General features: G+C 48.0%; 1 protein-coding gene across 1 annotated transcript in view; it reads right to left on the bottom strand.

Annotated features, from left to right (window-relative positions):
• Positions 1-17,882, bottom strand: part of FAT3 (FAT atypical cadherin 3) — a 635,693-nt gene that overhangs the window by 49,349 nt on the left and 568,462 nt on the right. The window contains exons 14-18 of the mRNA XM_044386515.3: positions 10,315-10,704; positions 7,532-7,746; positions 6,118-6,255; positions 5,068-5,211; positions 2,003-2,200 (exon numbers count right to left, since the gene is read on the bottom strand). Coding sequence (XP_044242450.1) covers positions 2,003-2,200; positions 5,068-5,211; positions 6,118-6,255; positions 7,532-7,746; positions 10,315-10,704 — 1,085 coding nt within the window. The remainder of the gene's footprint in view (positions 1-2,002; positions 2,201-5,067; positions 5,212-6,117; positions 6,256-7,531; positions 7,747-10,314; positions 10,705-17,882) is intronic.

Genomic DNA, 17,882 nt, shown 5'->3' with positions numbered 1-17,882 from the left:
AGGAAGTGACTTAACGTTTCTGAACTTCGATTTTTGTACCTTCCATCTGTGTGTAAGAGTAGTACCTACTTTGTAGGATTCTGGTACGGTGGGGATTAAAAGACACGGTGATTGCAAAGTGCTGACCCCGGAAGTACTTAGTACATCAGAGTTAACGTGATCAACTATAGAATCCAGAGAGGCTGACAGGGAAAAGTCATGTAGGAGGAGAGAACGATAGCAAATTAGGTTGAACTGGAAGTCAAACCGTGGAGGGCCTCGAAGGACAGTGATGAGTGTGGACTTCATAGGCCAGAGGTCGCTCACTCAAAGGTCGGAGCGCAGAGAGGGGACAGAAAGGCTGAAGCCTCTGGGTGTGAGGTGACAGATTAGTGGGCCTGTGGACTGAGTGGGACTGGAGAACCATGTCTGCCGAAGGACCCCAAAATTCAGAATCGGAGAGTATGCGGCTGGAGTTCAGCCTGCAGACCCCAAGTCTTCAGGCGCTGGGGAGCCACCGAGGCTTTAGCTCGGGACAGCAGCTGGTACATCTGTTCTGTAAAGGGCTGGATTAAGAAATCGCTTTAGGCTTTGGGGTTATACGGTCTCTATCAACTAATCAACTATGTTTCCAGTGTGGAAGCAGCCAGAGCAAATGTAAACAACTGGGCAAGGCTGTGTTCCAGTAAAATTTTCTGTATAGAAACAGGCTGAGGGCAAGATGTGGTCCCGGGGCTGTAGCTGGTCGACCCCTGGCTTAGGGCACTGACATAACAAAGTGGAATGATTAATGGGAGGGCCAGAGGGAGGTATCAGAAAAGAATGAGGCTGAGGCCAGAGGCGTCACTCAGAAGGCTCCTGCAACAGTGAGTGTAGGGGGTGGTTCAGGATAAAGGGGGACAAGGGCAAAGGAAATGTCACTGATGCACGCAGGGACCTTATGATGGCAGAAACTCGGCCCTCGGTGGTAGTGTAACCTTAGGGATAAGGACGAGAAAGCTCTCTGTGGTGTTTCCAAAGTCTGAGATGCAGAATCTATTCTCTGACAGTCCAAGAGGGCAGGCAAGGAACTGTACCAGCTTCTGGGAGAAGGCGCTAAGCATCTATCCTTGCTCTTGGTACCTATACCGCGACAAAATTATTTACATGGTATTGTTGGAGGAGTGCGAGGCAACTGGAGTGTTCACTGACATGCTCAGAGCCAAAAGTCATTAATCTGGAAGGTTTCTTGGAGCAGAGTAAGCCATAACTCACCCAAAGAAATAATGAACACAATGAAATGCTATACAAATATAAATAATAATTATTGTTATTATTGCTACCATTAATAATGACTTTGGGTTACCCTCTGTGGCAACTATGAGTAAAAAAAGTCACTTGGTTTTACAGATGGGACCCAAATGTTGGTGCAGGCAAAATTAATTCCCAGGAACTCATTTCCTGCTCCCAGCCACACCCTTTCCATACCTGCCACTTTTGCCTCTTTGTCCTATTTCACGTTACACAGGCCATGGATCTTGAGGAAGCTGAGATGTTGGGAGGCCACGGCCACCCGAGGGCTTGGCTTCCTCCTGCCTCCCTGGAAAACTCACCAAAGTTCTCTTCAGAAGCAGAGACATGCCTCAATCACATTAGGACGAAGATTGGTAGCTTTGACAGGTGGAGTAATGTGGCAACTTCTACTTGGTATAGAGCAGCAAGCCTTGACCAATGAGTTGTCCCTGAGGGTCAGTCAGAACCCCAGGAATTTGGAGAATGTAGATATCAGGCCAGCAACCGTGTGTCTGGTACAGCCTACGGGAATGTCCCTTCTGAACAATGACGCTTCCCTTCCTTCCTGTTCAATTTCACACAAAGAGACCGCTTTTATTGGTGTGAAATTGAATTTGAGATTAAAAGGGAACATTCCTGCACGGTAATGAATTATGTTGACTCGCTCAACAAAGAAAACCCATCCAACGGGCGGCACAGAAAGCAGCACAAGGGAAAGGCGGCCTGATGCGGACGGAGGACGGGGCCGTACCTGAACACACAGCACGTACTCCGGGGACTCCGTGTGCCGGAAGACCACGGCTGACCGCAGGATCCCGTGCGGGTCCAAGACGAACTCCTCCTCTTCGTTTCCCGACAAAATTGAGAAGGAGAAGGGAGGCCCATTGTGGAAGGAATCTCTGTCTGTCACCACCAGCTGCAAGATGCTGGTGCCTACCGGTTTATTTTCCTGCATAAAAGAAGATATTAAAAAGGAAGATAAAATTACACCTCTCTTCGCATGGAAAAAAACCCCATCATTACCGGCTAGAAAACAGGGCTTTCAGCAGAAGGGATTCCCTGTGATATTATCTTGTCTTCTGAAAATATGCTGGCGTCTGTAAGCGTCGTGTTCGGCATCCTTGGCTGCCTCCCTACGACTGCCCCGTGAGACAATGAGCTGCAGGTGAGCATGCAAGGCCCTCCCAGCCTGCCGCCGGCTCTGTCCGGTCCTTCACTGGTTGGAAAGGCCCTGACTTCGCCTAAACGGCTCTGGGAATACAGCGTGTTCACCAGCCTTTTGTAAGTAGGTCGGAAACCCTCTCAGGCCAAGAAAACATCAACCTTTCGGGATGGGAAGGCCCTTCGTCACACCCGTCACAACACAATCATGCTGAGGCCCAACACTGTGACACAGTGTCACAACATCGAACTTTCTGGGGTGAGGGTGGGGAGACATCCTGGCAACTTCCCAGTAAATACACAAAGGCATATGCCAGGTGGAAAGTGGGCCTTTACACCTCACCCCTCAGAACACAGTTTTGCTATGTTTTCGAGGAAAGGGAAAGGGGGTGGGCGATTTCCCAAACTGAGAAGGAAGAGAACAAAAATCCTGAAAGTCGTCAGAATTTTTGGAAACCCTGATGTTATCATTCAAGCATTATTTTGCAGAACCTCTCTGCTTTTTCCCCCAAATAGAAACACAAAGCTCTTTGTCACTCCTTCTTGGGTCGAAGGTTCTCCTCACTCTGATAACGCCAAATTCAATTCTCTGTAGCTCAGGCATTGCTTTTCCTGCCCCGCTCTGTTTAGACTTCAGCAAGACCACAGCTTGGGCCTGAAGTCAGTTTCATTAGTCAGGCCTTGTGATGACATCGATTCAGCATTAAGTAAGTCTGGGTCACAGAGATGGAGACCACGATACACTCCTGTGCGGACGGGAGTCACGCACGGGGCAGGCACACTCAAACTCTAAGTGCCGAATTCGTCTTATGAAAACCATGTGTTGGAATAAGGAAATTATCCTGGGGTGGAAAAAGCGAGGAACACTCCTTGAAGGAGAAAGAGAGAAGGACCTCAAAGACCTCTTATTTTGCTCCTCTCTCCAGTGGCCTTTTGGTCATCAAGAACCAGACCCCGGTTCCCCCTGGCGTCAGCCACGGTACCGCCTGAGCCCAGCGTAGATTCACTATTTCACGGTGACAACGTACTCAGCACCACACAAAACGGAAGATTTATTGATTTGTTTGCTCACTTTATAAAGGCCATTTCCTCCACTGGGGAGAGAGGGAGAGAGAGAGGGAGAGAGAGAGAGAGAATGTGTGCCCCAGGGGTCAGCATCTGAGAAGGAAGGGGGAGAGAGAATGGAGACAGGCCCCAGCGCTGATAGGAGCCACGGTCACGGCTCATGGCTGCGATTCTTGTTTCTTCCACTGCTGACTTCCTGTGGTGCATGTGAAAACAGTCTGTCAAGCTGATCGATGTGTGTCATAAAACCGAATGTTGAGGAGGCAAAGCCCATTTCGTTTTGGGGCGAGCGCGCAGAGGCTGTGCGAGGCGGAGAGTGCCACCGTAGGACCGGGAGGAGAGGGATCTTCGAGAAAGGAAAATGCAGGAAGGGGCAGACCCCCGGGGGAAGCCTGGTGGAAGCCGGAGAGGGAGAAGAAGGCAGGAGTGCTGGAAAGAGCAGAGAGGAGAGGAAGCTGAAATACCACCGGTGAAGGAGTCGGATTTCGCTGACAAAGTGGGAGGTGAGAAGCAGAGCGACTGCCTGCTTTAGGAGCCTGCCTCCCCTCTCAGCCGGACTCCTGGACCTCGCAGCGGAGGCGGGGGCTGGCTGTGGATGCCTGACTCCAAGTCTTGATGTTATTCCAGAGAGCTCCCTCAAGCCCTGGCTCCCTCTCCTCTCACCTTCTATCCACAAAGCCTGCAGACCCCATGGGAGGTGATTCTGAGGCCAAACTGGATCACGCAAGAGCTGGTTCTCGGGACTCTCTGAGGCCCCCCACAACACGTGCATCAATCCCCGTGGCCTTGAGCTCCTCGTCGCCCACAGCATTCCTACACTGGATTCCCTGACCCTCCCAGAGTTGGGAAGAGGAAGAAGCTCTGCCCCTAGCACCGAGCTCATGAAACATCTTTTGAGTAAAAAATGGATGGGAAGAAGAGTCCTTCCCTCCCTCCAACCGCCACCGCCGCCCCCCCCCCCCCCCCCCCCGCCCCGAGCAGACTACCAGCAGTAAGCTACTCCATCCTGCAGGGTAATTTTAAGGAGCAGGTGGATTTAAAGTGCTAAACAAATTGTCCTTATGGAAGATTGATTTTAATGAGTAGCAGCTCTTTCCTGATGCCCAATCTGTCTTGGAGAGATGAGACAGTTTGTAGCAATCTCCCTCCGCTGCCGGGACAGCACGGAGTGGAGGAAAGGCAGCCTGGTGCTGTGGTAGAAAGAGGGCGGTTTCTGCAGAAGACTGACCTGAGTTCAAATCCTGACCACCACTTACCAGCTGCAAGATCGTGGGTGAGCTACTGAACCCCTCAGGCCCTCGGCTCCCTCACCGTAAAGTGGGGGTTGCCTCCCCCGCCCACGTCACTGGGCTGTGGTGGGGACAGGAGGTGCACGCAAAGTGCCCGGCACTTGAAAGAACCCCATCGGCAACAGCGCTCACCAACGGCCATCAGTTCAGCTATTGTGGAAGAGTCAGGCTCTTTTCATCCCAGCCTCACGACGGGATGAATTGATATCAAGGGGAAAAAATGAACAAAATGAGTAGAGCATAGCAGAGGAAGAAGGCTGAGTGCGTAAGGCCCCGTGCCGGGCAGGTGAGAATTGCTCACCTGGATCACAGCGGTGTAGTTAGCAGGCGTAAAGACCGGGCTGTTGTCGTTCACATCAGAAATGTCAATGTTGACCGTGGCCGTCGACGACATGGCAGGAATGCCGCTGTCTACAGCCTGGACGAGCAGGGAGTATCCAGACACCTGGCAAAGCACAAAGGGCCGACAGTAAAGAAGGGCAGCCTTTCCTTCCCATGGGCCCGCTCAGAGGAGCTGCGGGCTTGGCCATGCTCTGCGGGAGATCAGCTGCCTTCACCCTTGGTTCTCTAGACCGGGGTTTCTCGACCTCGGCACCCCTGACATGAGGGCCTGAGGTCATTTTTGGCTGCTGGGGCTGACTTGTGCCCTTAGCGGCATGCCTGGTCTCTACCCCACTAGGAGCCCATGTCACTTTCTGCCCATTTGGGACAACCCAAACTGTCCCCAAACATTGCCAAGGGTCCCCTGGAGGGGGCAAAACTATGCTTGGCTAGAACTGCAGCTCTCAGCCTTTGTTCAAGCACAACAGTGGTCACCCTGATCTTACTTCTCATTCTGATCCTTTGGGACGTACCACTCCAGTGACATCTTTTCCCATATTTAATTTCATTCTGAAGACATATATTTTTAGTCAAAAGACACAATGTTTAGAAACTTAGCTTAACCTTGGCGGGGAGGAGTTTTCTGGATCATTCTTTCTGACCTAAATACCTTCAGATGATCCTTTTGTCTTGGCTCACCTAGGGCTAAAGCTGCCGATGCGATCAGGACCACAGGATCCCGATGCTGAGGGTACTTTCTTGCCTCCTCGCTTTAGGAAGGACCGAAATTCAAAGCATCCAGAAAGACACATCTTTGGTCTTTCTTTAAAACACCCATAAATAAGAAACCACCAGTATCTATTGGCAGAAAATTCTTTCTAAGGCATAACCCAAATATGTCATGCTGTATTTCAGCCCACCCTATTTACTGTTGTTATTTGGAATGGAGAATCTTCCTACATTTACTAAGAGAGCCTGTATTGGAAGGGATGGGTGTGGATGAGAGGGGAGCTGGCCTCGACTAGCTTACCCGTTCCCGGTCTAATTTCTTCTTAACCTTTACAAGTCCTAGGACAGGCTCCACAGCAAATTCATTGTCCCGATCTCCGTTCACAATGGAAAAACGAATCTGTCCATTGGGCTGGCTATCTGCATCTTCTGCTACTAGCTTCATGGGACACAAGCAAAAAAAAAAAAAAAAAAAAGAAAAAAAAGAAAAAAAGAAAAGAAAAAAGAAAAAGAAAAAGACATGACATAGGAGACAGAGAAAAGGTTTATTCTTAGGGTCTCAGGTCTTACAAACGGGCACAGCTCTGACAGTTTTCTTGGGCACTGTGCTCCTATGCCCACGATAATCCCCCATTGGAAGAGCTGATGGCTTGGCTGAAGGAGGGAGGCACCATCACGAGAGCTGCCACTTTCTTTCCATTAATTTTTGTCTGTCTACAGTCCAATGCTTATTAGGCATGATAGGCACTTACACCTCAGGACTTGAGCCAGTAAGGATAGAGCCAAAGCTAACTGATAGGGATAGTTTGGTGATTTTCTTCCCCAATTCTGCAAAACAATGGTCTTCACTACTGAGTCAGACATTCTCTAAATCTATGCATTTCCATGTTAAGGAAGCCCAAGGGAGTTCCCTTTCCCACTTGGCAAACACACTGCCCCACTGTCTGCTGCTCCATTTTGGGGATATTGGGATTTCTATGTGTGCAAGTAGCCTTGTCACGGCCAGGAAGGAGAGAGGGCCTGGGCAGTCCACCCCTAGCATGTAGAGAATGCATACCTACAACCCACCCCTGTTGCTGCAGAAGCCAGAGATAAGGACGGATAGAAGGGACCTGTCCAGTAGGGAGGGTGATGATGGTAAGGGTGGGACTGATTGTTTCCAAAACGTAATTTGTAAGTCTGAGAGCACCTGTGTTCTCCTAACACATGACTCGGTCCTACTGGTATTAGAAAAAATTCCTTCCAGAAAGAGCTCCTCTAAGAGCGGCCCATCAATCTTAATCTTACTCCCACATATAGCTGCCCTACTCTCTGCGCGTCCGTGCGTGTGTGTGTGTGCATGTGTGGGGTGGAGAGGGGATGGATTTATTTCATCTTTAGCTGCCTAATAACTTATTATCTGAGGTCAGAAACCAGTGAGAGCTATCATTAGAAATGTAGTCCGTGATCTGTTTTGTTTTCTTGAAAAACATACACTCCCAGGAAGAAAGTAATTATTGGTCACTTACACCTTGATAGAAATGAATTTACCAGACCCTTCCAATGCACAAAAGGAGAAGGAACAATTGAAAGATTGGTGACTGACTAGAGTTCTTGGGGACAAAAAGACCCTGCAAAGTGAAAATGTGAGGAGAATCCACGATAGATTTTACGCACTTTTTCACTCTTTTTAGGAATTTGAGTCCCAGACATCTGGACCTCCCACTGGCACCTACCAAAATGACAGAGTCTCCGACCAAGGCATCTTCACTGATGACAGCACTGTAGACATCCTGGCTGAACCTGGGAGGGTTGTCATTCACATCCGTGAGGTTGATGCTGACGGTGGCCACCGCACTGAGAGCTGGTGTGCCTCCATCTTTGGCTTCCACCACCAGGAAAAACTTTTTGCATAATTCATAGTCCAGGACTTCAGAGACAGAAATACCCCCTTTGGAGAAAAATGGGAAGTTTTAGATTTGATTAGGAAAAAACACTGGTCAGCAGTTCCATAATCATGGGAATATTTATAATATCATCTCCAGCCAAGAATTTTAGATATTCAGGAATTTGTTTATTTAATACCCCGCGGAAATCATCTCAGAGTCTGATTAATGCTGTCGGTTAAAACACAGCCATCCATCAGATGCAACACTGAAGAAATAAAGTCTTTGATGGTTTCCACAATAGTTTCTGAACTTCTCTCAAGCAGCCTGAAACTCTCTGGCATTATTCACCCATATGCCGCTAGGGAGAAGGGACAGAAACAAGCTTCCCTGATAAGTGTCTCCCGATGATCCCTTAATTGGATACAGGCAGACAGAGAATGAGCTGAGATGCATGGATGTGATTGCATGACACCCCCCCCCCCCCATTGGCAAGTGAATACCTGCAGACTTCACTGAATTCAATTAACCACTAACGTGCCTGGCCAAGTTATAATGGGCTTATCTAACACTATTACAGCACAAAGAGGGCAAAGAGCTCAGACGGCTCAAGGTACTGTGACCTCATGAAAAGGAAATACCTGGGGTTAGTGGTCAAATAGTAAGTGTGAGTTTAGTGACTACAGAACAGACGTAGTGTCCATGTCACAACGCGATTTAAGTTAAGCAAATAGAACGAGTGAAAGCCCCTAGCTGGGTGCCACCCCTAGAAGGGGCTCCGTGAGTGTTTCTCCCTCCCATTCTATCCCTTTCTGGTGAGGTGACCCAATCCTGCACTCTGCAGTTGGAAACTGGTCATGGTCTTTCCTGCAGAGCAGTTCTCAAGGGCATTCACCTCTCTCCCCACTAGAAAGCAGTCATTAGGCCCAAGGTCAGTATGTCACATCCATTCACCTCCAGACTGGCACCTTCCCCAGCTACTAACACTGCCCTTCTATTTAAGGTGAGATACTGAAGTCATACCTATTACACGAGTCTCTTTCTCCCCATAATTAAGTTTTCTTAGCAATTACCACCCTTGGTGTTTTATTTTGTATCCCAGTCTTGTTATCCGGTGCCAAATTTAAACAGCACTTAACCATTTCCCCAAGGCGTTCATATACAATGGCCGTAACTAGATAGACCAAGGCTAACATGTATTTAAATGAGGGAAATCCCATACATTTTAATTTAAAGTAATGACCTTAATAAACAGAGTTACTGCTGGGAGAAGCGGCTAATGCAATTCTTCCATCAATATTTTCACCTTCCTAAACCTAAGGGCAGGGACTGTATCTCCTTCCCTTTTTGCACACCCCCCCCCATGCCAGCAGAGCAGTGCTCTAAGAGGTGAAAACATATATTCCAGAACCAGAAAGATCTGGGCTCAAATCCTGGATCCCCCATTGACTCCCAGTGGGCATTGGAGAACTTACTTAACCCCTTTGAAGCTCTGTTTTTCTCATATGGAAAAGGAGAGAAATAACTAACAGTTTAATAGGAATCTAGTGTTTCACCATGTTAAATAAATGTTGCTAATTACGGCAGTTTACTGTTCATGTTTACTGAACTATCCGAACTCCTTTGCCACCTTGCTCAACAAGAGCATTTTCCTTGTGTGATGAGGGAATTGCCTCCAATGGACAGGAAGTGGGAGAGACTTAACTTTTCTTATCTGAAAAATGGGCCTGCTTTGACTTTGACTATTTTTAAGGGAATAGGTAAACGAATGAGAAAATCCATGGAAGTGCTTTGAAAACATTAATGCAAACACTATAAAATACATAGTGAATACTCTTCAAAGAATATCCAAACTTGTTTCTTGAATTACCATCTTTATTTTATCACCATCTTTATGACCCAAAGGGCCCCCAATAGTTAACTCCCTCAGGAAAAGAAAGCCCTAGGGTTCTCTTCTGTTCTCTTGATTTCTTTCTAGACGTGCTTTCCCTACGTGATGCCACACCATCCCTCACCCGCAAAGAGCGTGGTGAGGCACAGCAGTGTTCTAACCCAGGAGTAGTGGACGGGGCCCAAACACAGCGCTGGTTCCAGCTGACTGGGGTGCGGACTTGATGAGGCCTGTGTGTCACCGCTGCGCACACCACTTCTCATTGTCTCCTTTGGTAGGTGACCAGAGAGTGGCAGTCTGAGCATGGACAGGGACAAGTGCATGCTAATCTCTAGGAGCACTTCCACACGCATAAATGCATGATCCAGATAAAACAACACAAAATGAAACAAAGAAAAACAAAAAAGAGAAAGAAACAAACCCTTATGCTCAGTATGCAAATACTACTTCCTGTCCTCATCCTTGAGCCACCTCGCTGCTCCCGAGCCTTCCTCTAAGACATCCTGGAGCCCGCACAGAGGTCAAGTATTTGCCGAATGAGCCCACCGCTAGGGGCTTAACACTTGGCAGGGAGCATCCACAGAAGCAGAGTGCCAGAGGGCCCCTCGGGTGGCACGCAGGCAGGGCCATGAGAAGATGTGCTTCCAGGGGGAGGGAGGGAGGAGGAGGAAAGAGAGCCCACCCAGACAGCAGTTACATGGTATGGAAGCCGTGAGTTCTAAGTGGGTTGCCATGTACCCACCTGTCTTTGGGTTGATTCTAAATCGCCCTTGTTCATTCCCAGACCGGATGAGATATGTAATCTCAGCGTTCGTGCCAATATCTTTGCTGGTGGCAAAAACAGCAAGCACTTGGGTGCCTGGGGAGGTGTCCTCAGGCACGGTCACCAGGTAGTCCCTCCTCTCGAACACAGGGGGGTTGTCGTTAATGTCCAGGACGGTGATGGTGACCGTGGCAAGAGAGGACAGAGCCTGTCCGGGGCTCTGGTCAGTGGCCTGGACGCTGATGTTGTAGGAGGGCTGCTGCTCTCGGTCCAGGGGCTGCTCCAGGATGATGATGCCTGATGAGCTGTCGATGGAGAAGAACCCATCGGCAGAGTCCGCCAGGGAGTACACCACCTTCCTGTTGATGCCTGCAGGAGACGCAAGAAGGTTAGTGACAAGAGCGTGGCTTGACGCTCTGCGCTAGATTATTACAGCTCTGCTGACCTCGGGGGCTGCATGAAGAACAGTAATGACATAAACCAATAGCTGTGGTCCTACAGAATTTTAAAAAATATGCAACTAAATTAAATGGTAAGGAAATGTGAAATATTGGCAAGAAATATCATAAATAGTTGGGTATTCTTCACATATTAAAGAACCCCACCTGTCTTTTAAGAAAAACTCTAAGATGTCAATAGATATGTGGGTAAAGATGTGCCACAGGAAGAGAAAGAAAATTAATCCATTATTTCAATAAATGTGTATCTGGAGTCGATGAGCCACTACTCTAGGTGCTAGAGATTTTAGCAATGGACAAGACTTAAACATTTTTTGAGGAAATTATTACTCTTAGTGGGAGTAAATAAGAAATTAACAAACAATAAAGAATCAGTAAAATCAATGACATATTGGGGGCAAAAGGGAAGAAAAATAAAGTTGAAGCAGGGGGATGGAAGTACTGGAGGGAGAGAGAGTGTGGGAACTGAAGGGAAGGGTGGTAACTTTAAATAAGGTGGTCAAGGAAGGCCTTGACATTTGAATAAAAACCCAAAGGAGGGGAGGGAATGAACAGCGCAGGTGTCTGGGGGGAGAACAGCGCAGGCAGAGGGACCCACAAGAATAGAGGTAGAAGCCCCTCGGGTGTGTTTGAGGGCACTGTCGAGAAGCCCCTTGTGACCACAGTCAGGAAAAGTGAAGTGGAAGATGGTTTCCAGGCGACAGCAGGTTGGGGAGCAGAACGCGTGGGGTTGTGGTGCTGAGGTGGGAAGCGAGGGCTCTGCGGTGGGCAGTCATGACATGGGACTCAGACTAACAGGATCACTCAGGCTGCAGGTGGCGAAGAGCAGGATGAGCAGCGAGCGAGGAAGCTGAGACAGCTGGTCGACTCCCACAGGAGCACGTGGCAGGGGTGGCGTGCTCGGGCGGCGGCCCCTGAAGTGGTGGGAAGGGGTTGGTGTTCGCCTGTTCTGAACATGCAGGTGGTGAGAAAAGACTGTTTTCTGTTGGTGGGGCTGGCAGGATACAGGGTGTGAGAGAAAGAGAAGATCCCGGGATGACTCAGGTGTGGGCCTGAGCGGCTGAAAAGAGGGAGCTGCCATCAGCTGGGATGGAGAGGACGGCAGGAGGACAAGGATTTGGATGACAGGCCAGGAGCCCCATTTTGGACACATTAAATTCGAGATGGGCTTTTTTTTTAAAGATTTTATTTATTTATTTGACAGAGAGACAAGCCAGCGAGAGAGGGAACACAAGCAGGGGGAGTGGGAGAGGAAGAAGCAGGCTCCCAGTGGAGGAGCCTGATGTGGGGCTCGATCCCAGAATGCCGGGATCACGCCCTGAGCTGAAGGCAGACGCTTAACGACTGCGCCACCCAGGCGCCCCGAGATGGGCATTTTTATACGTAAGTGGAGATTCGAGTAGGGAGCTAGTGCAGGAGGCTGGAGATCAGAGGAGAGGTCCACACTGGAGCTATGAATGTGAGGGCTGCCTGCACTCAGGCGCCATGCAGCGCCATGAGAATGGGTGAGGCCATAAGGGAATGTAAAGAGAAGAAAGAAATCCAGTGGCCAGTGAGCCTGGAGCACTCCATCAAAGAAGGGAGAAGCTCTACTAGGCGGGTGACCTCTAGCTCTGTGATTTAAAGAAATGCACTTACTTAGCAAAATACCATTTTACCTTAATATACATAAAAGCTAAAACATATCAGCCAGGAAATGTCTACCAACAACCAGCAAATCAGCGAATGATGATCAGATTGACTTCTGGTTCTGAAGACTGATTTAACTCTTTTCATCAGAGGATCTTAGCACTTCAAAATGGTTTACGCGCCCCAGACCCAGCAGGTGTTAAGATTTATAAGAGGCAAAATGTAACAACTTTGTAGGCTGAAAAAGCATTATTTTGATCCTAAATGCTCTTAAAGAAGACAGTCCTGAACCAAGGGTCTTTAGTTAGGACCGCCATCTGAAAATGCCTCTTGCGAATCACGGGCTGCTAGAATGTAAGCTCTTAGAGGGGAGAGCCTCAGTCTGTGTTGTCTTCCACTATAACACCTCACCATGGGGTCAGACATTTGGCAGTAATAAGAGTTAAACACTTTACTCCCCCAATGTGTAATTTCCCTTAAGCCAAAATTCCCAGCAAACCAATAAAATCATATATCTGGAGGGAATGACATAAATTGCATTATGTGGCTTTAACCAAAAGGTCAACACTGAGAGCTTGTTCTTGGTTCCATTCCAGAGAGTCCATTTTTTCCAAAGTTTTATCATTTACTTTTATTTCTCTTTCGAAACAACTACGCTGTGATAGATAAACATCAACTTCTGATTGTATTGGTGCAGGGATTAAAAACAAGAAGGCTTGCCTCTTCCTTTGCTGCTCCTTGAAATAAGGCCCCATAGGAGAGGTTTCAGGGATGCTTTCTGGCTCTCTGTAGGGTGGCTCCAAGACTAAAACCTTCCATATTTCCGGGGGTGAATCTACACAGGGTTGCGGTAAGCCTGCCTGGGTGCCTGAGCTGGTTGTGTGTCCCAGAAGCTGCTTTGACGATTAGCTGCGCTCAGGACACCTCTCAAAGTCACACACACAGATCTATGGAAACACACCGGCAACTGACAAAAACACACCACACAGCTTTTCAAATCCCACACATCGCCAGCGGATTTGACTTCCACGCCCAGCATCGGGAACACCACTCTTACCAATGATAAGCTGGGGCAGGAAATTCGTGCAGGGTCTTTCATCTGAGCATCTGTTGACAACTCTAAGACCCACTTCGCTGAGGCATAAACCAAGGACTGACGGATTTGCCTGCTGTCACCTTCATTCTTAGGTAAGCACGAGGGACAAAGTCCTGTGTTCCCTACGCAAATCCCTTTCAGGGTTTCCAGAGGTCTGCTCCCAGACATGCTGCTTCTTCAGACCTGGAGATCGTTTGGGAGGAAGGGCATCTGTGACTCACTGTTCTGACAGCAGTGGCGCTCGGGCGAGCTGAGTGAGGAGAGGAAGGGGCTGGATCCGCACACCGCTGCTCTCTGTGGCAGCAAGGCCTGAAGGGAAGGTGCCTCTCGTGGCTGCCTTGTGTTTCCTTCACCGGGACAGACAGCTGAAATCTAATTAAAACTATCACCTATGTTCCCTGTCTGCGGCTTTCTCTTCCAGCCCTATTCAGAGGCAGCCGGCTTCGCTCCCATCCCAAGGCAGGAGATGCTGTGTTCTCTGAGCTTCCTGCTCAGCGGGCTAGCCCTGTTGCCAGAGCACCGCGTTTACAAGGCTGACATTAATCAGCCACACAAAGACCATGGCTCCCCTCCGGGCAGATTCTGTTAATTTAAATTCGGTGACAGGGTTTTTCTGCTTTACCACAGCAGAAAACCATCCCCTCCTTTCCCCCCCACCAAGTTGCTGACCCAAACTCCCCCCACTTCCCATACATTTTGCTGCTGACAGTATCTTGGGCATTCACACCAGGAGGAACTGGGAGATTTATTGTTTCCTTCTTTCTGTTACCAATCGGACCGATAGGGAAGTGAGACCAGAAAAGGGGGAGGGGAAAAAATAACTCAAACCAACAAACCTGCTAAATGGCATCACTTATGATTTGGCAGCTCTCAAGAAAAGAGCAGAATATATTTTTGGAATATATTAAAATTCCCGTTTAGACCCATTTGCAATGGATTCCCATGATTTCTAGAAATCAAGTCAGACAGGTGAAGGACAATTTGGAGGCAGTACTTTCGGTATAGCACTCGGATCTTTGCTGTGTTACCAGGGGATGGTGCTATCTTTGTTAAATGAACGCAGGTCATGTCACTAAAGAGGTCACTTTTTACCCAAAGGCGTATGATAAATGCCATCCTTCAAATCACCATCCCTTTGCTACATTCCCCAGCAGAAAAGAGGAACCCGATTAGAAAACTTGCTTGCTAATTGGTCTAATGCTCTTACTACATGTCACCATGTGTTATATTAAGGCATAACATTAATCCATCATTTTGTGTCTGTGTTTTTAAGTATGTAATTCTCTTCTCCAATTTGAGCCTAATTTAATGAGGACGGAGCTACTTAGCTTCTCAAAATGCTGAAATGACAGGCTACCAAGAGAAGTACGACTTCCATTGCAAGGGAAGTTTCTGCACGTTAACTGTGGCAAATGGAGCAGGCAGGTCTTCTGAGGATTAAAGTCAAGTAAGAAGAGAATGATTAAAATCCCGATTTGCTCAAACGAAGTAAGAGGTAGTGGCATTTTGTGGGGTGGGGTTGGAGGGAAGAAATAGCACATAAAAATTCCCAGTCTGGAAATGCTGGGAAACTGGGGGGGGGGGTTGGGGGGGTGTCCAAGGGCATCTATTTTCCCTTCCTTGGAAGGCATCTAACTGGAGGTTAGGTTTCTCCCAATTCAGCCAAATGGAAAGATGGACCTTTTGGGTGTGGGACAGCACATAAAAGTCAAAGTGGTGAATGCTTTCAAATGAAGGCAATGGGGTCATTGGAAGACAGGAGACCTTGCCTCTGGCCCCCGGTTTGCCCAAACTATACAAGTACACTTGGACAGTTCACTTCTTCCCTGGGTCTCAGGTCTCTTCATTTTTAAAATGACAGAACCCAGGTCAGTTGAGGCCCAAGACGATCTTCCAAACTGTGCTTCATTTCCAAATTAAACCAAGAGAGCTAATTTCATTCCTATTTCCAAGAGATCATCCCCCACCCTCAAAATGCTCATTAAGTTGCCAGGCTTGGGCATATGTCGGCTTCATCACCAAAGTCCAAAGTAAGCCTCATCATCATGAGCTCCTGGAATCTTCTGGATGGGAAGAAAACTCAGTGCAGCCATTCCTACCGTTCACTTAAGTGTGCAGAGTTCACCTAGACAGCTTAGAGCAAGGCTTTATTATGTCCGTGAGAAATAACGCTCACTGTAGGATCATTCCCAGGGATCTAACCCAGTGTCAGCAGAACTCAGCTTTATGTTTCAGGTTGTTAAAGGTGTTAGAATCAGCTCCAAAACTGAATGGCAAGAACTGTCAACGCAGCAAGTAAACTGAGATTTTTGTAACCTGCAAAAAGTGTTTTCTGCCCTCCTCCTAACATCACGCTCTTGAAGCTTAAGGAAACTGCATGAGCTCTGTTACACTTGCTTTGAGGTTTTAGGTCGGCAGCTGCTAGGACTCTGTCAGAGCCTTGTCTGTGCTGGTCACGCTCATACCCTCCAGCAACTGCACAGCATCTGGCCTCGAGGTGGCCCAGTAAAAATGGGGGCACTGCTAAATTCCTATAACTGGCTCTTATAAAGGGATTTGAATTCCTAAGGAATAGATAGCTGGGGAAGAAATGATCTGAAACGATCTCAACAATCAGACTCTAGTAATGTTCTTAATTTTGGTTCTCGTCACTTATTGTTTTCATCAACTTTATTGCTAGACTGAGGTGTCATAATTTATGTATCGTCACAGGAACACATTTTAAGCGTCCAGCTCATAAACTCTGACAAATGTACACCCCCATGGAACCATGGCTCTCACTGGCATCTAGAGCATTTCAATCACCCCTGAAAGTTCCTTCATGTCCCAGTTCGGCAGTCCCCTGATCCCACATCCCAGGCAATCTAATAACTTGGTTTTGAACCAACACTTTTCCTGCTCTCTTTAATGCCTATTCATCAGTGCCAGAAATTCCACAAGTATATTTAGTTTTCCCAGTCTTTATGGCCCAGGCTTGGTGACTAAGGCACGCTCTTATTTAAGCTAGAAGGATTATCCTTTGAAGAAAAATGATAAACAAAGCTGTGGTTCTTGAGTACGTCATCTCATTCTTTTCTAACGGCTTTATCCTTAAAAGACAGTGGTTACTTCTGAGAAGTGCAAGGGCTCTGTCTTTCTCACAGGAGACACTGGACATGACCCTTCCATTTCATCAGGTTTTGTCAAGTGCCACAGGTTTGACTACTCTGGGCACTGCACTGAGGGGAAGGGGAGTCCAAAGGACACCATCTCTAAACTTAGGAGTTTAACAACTTGATGAGGAATCATTTAAACTAGATGGTTTAGAGTTTCCTGCATAGCTTCCTTCAAATTCTGTCTCCCACCTGAATCAGAATGGAGTGTTATTTTGATTCTGCCTTGGGGACGTCTCTCAATGTTTTGTGGCCAGGTCTCGCCACCAGGTGCCGTGTCCCCGCCCCCGCCCCCCACTCTCACCTAGACCCTTGCAAGAGAGTCCTGATGGCAAACCGCCTCAGAGGCTATCCTCCCCTGGCCAAACCTAATCAGAGGTCAGCTCCTAAAACTCTGCACCCAGTTTGCCTCAGCTGCTCAAGATAGTCACTGAATTATCACCTCCTTAAAAAAATTTTTTTTTTAATTTAAAGATTTTATTTATTTATTTGAGAGAGAGAGAGAGGCAGATAGAGCTGTGAGAGAAAGCATGAGCAGGGAGGAGACGGAGAAGCAGGCTTCCCGCTTACAGGGAGACCAATGTGGAACTCGATCCCAGGACCCGGGGATCATGACCTGAGCCGAAGGCAGACACTCACTGACTGAGCCACCCAGGTGCCCTGACTGCTCACAACTTACAGTCAGAGGTAGAGACGTTTGAGGATGGCCTTCCAGTCCTTTGCCCTCCGGTCCCAGCCCACCCTTTGAGCATCATCTCCTGCTTCCATCGTGTGCTGTCTATCCCGGCTACCCCTGCAGACTCCGTGCACACTTACCCCTCCAGGCCTCTGCTCATGCTTGTCCTTTTACTCAGAACATTCTCTTCCCCTCCTTCCCTTGTCAAAATCCTACATATTCTTTGTAGGTTCTCCTCTGGACAGCTTCCTTCATTTCCCCCGTTACTCCTTTCTCTGTGCTCCCTTAACAGGATTTTTACAGTATCATTAGTTATGTCCTCTCTTCCACTTGATTAATGTAGCTTTTAGGCAGAGGGACTGTGTCTTGTGATTTCTATAGCTCAATGCTGAGTCCAGGGCCCTGCACACAGTCAGGAAGCAATGAACATGGAACTACAGAGGCAGCTAGGGGACCAGAGCAAGAGTATGAACTAACACCACACACGCAGGTGACACGAACAGTGCACATACATGCCCACTGCAAATGCATGTATT

This window comes from Ursus arctos, unplaced genomic scaffold, assembly GCF_023065955.2.
Source record: "Ursus arctos isolate Adak ecotype North America unplaced genomic scaffold, UrsArc2.0 scaffold_22, whole genome shotgun sequence".
In the NCBI taxonomy this organism is placed as follows: domain Eukaryota; kingdom Metazoa; phylum Chordata; class Mammalia; order Carnivora; family Ursidae; genus Ursus; species Ursus arctos.
The sequence above is the reverse complement of the archived record's forward strand: the minus strand, read 5'-3'. Positions and strand labels throughout refer to the sequence as shown.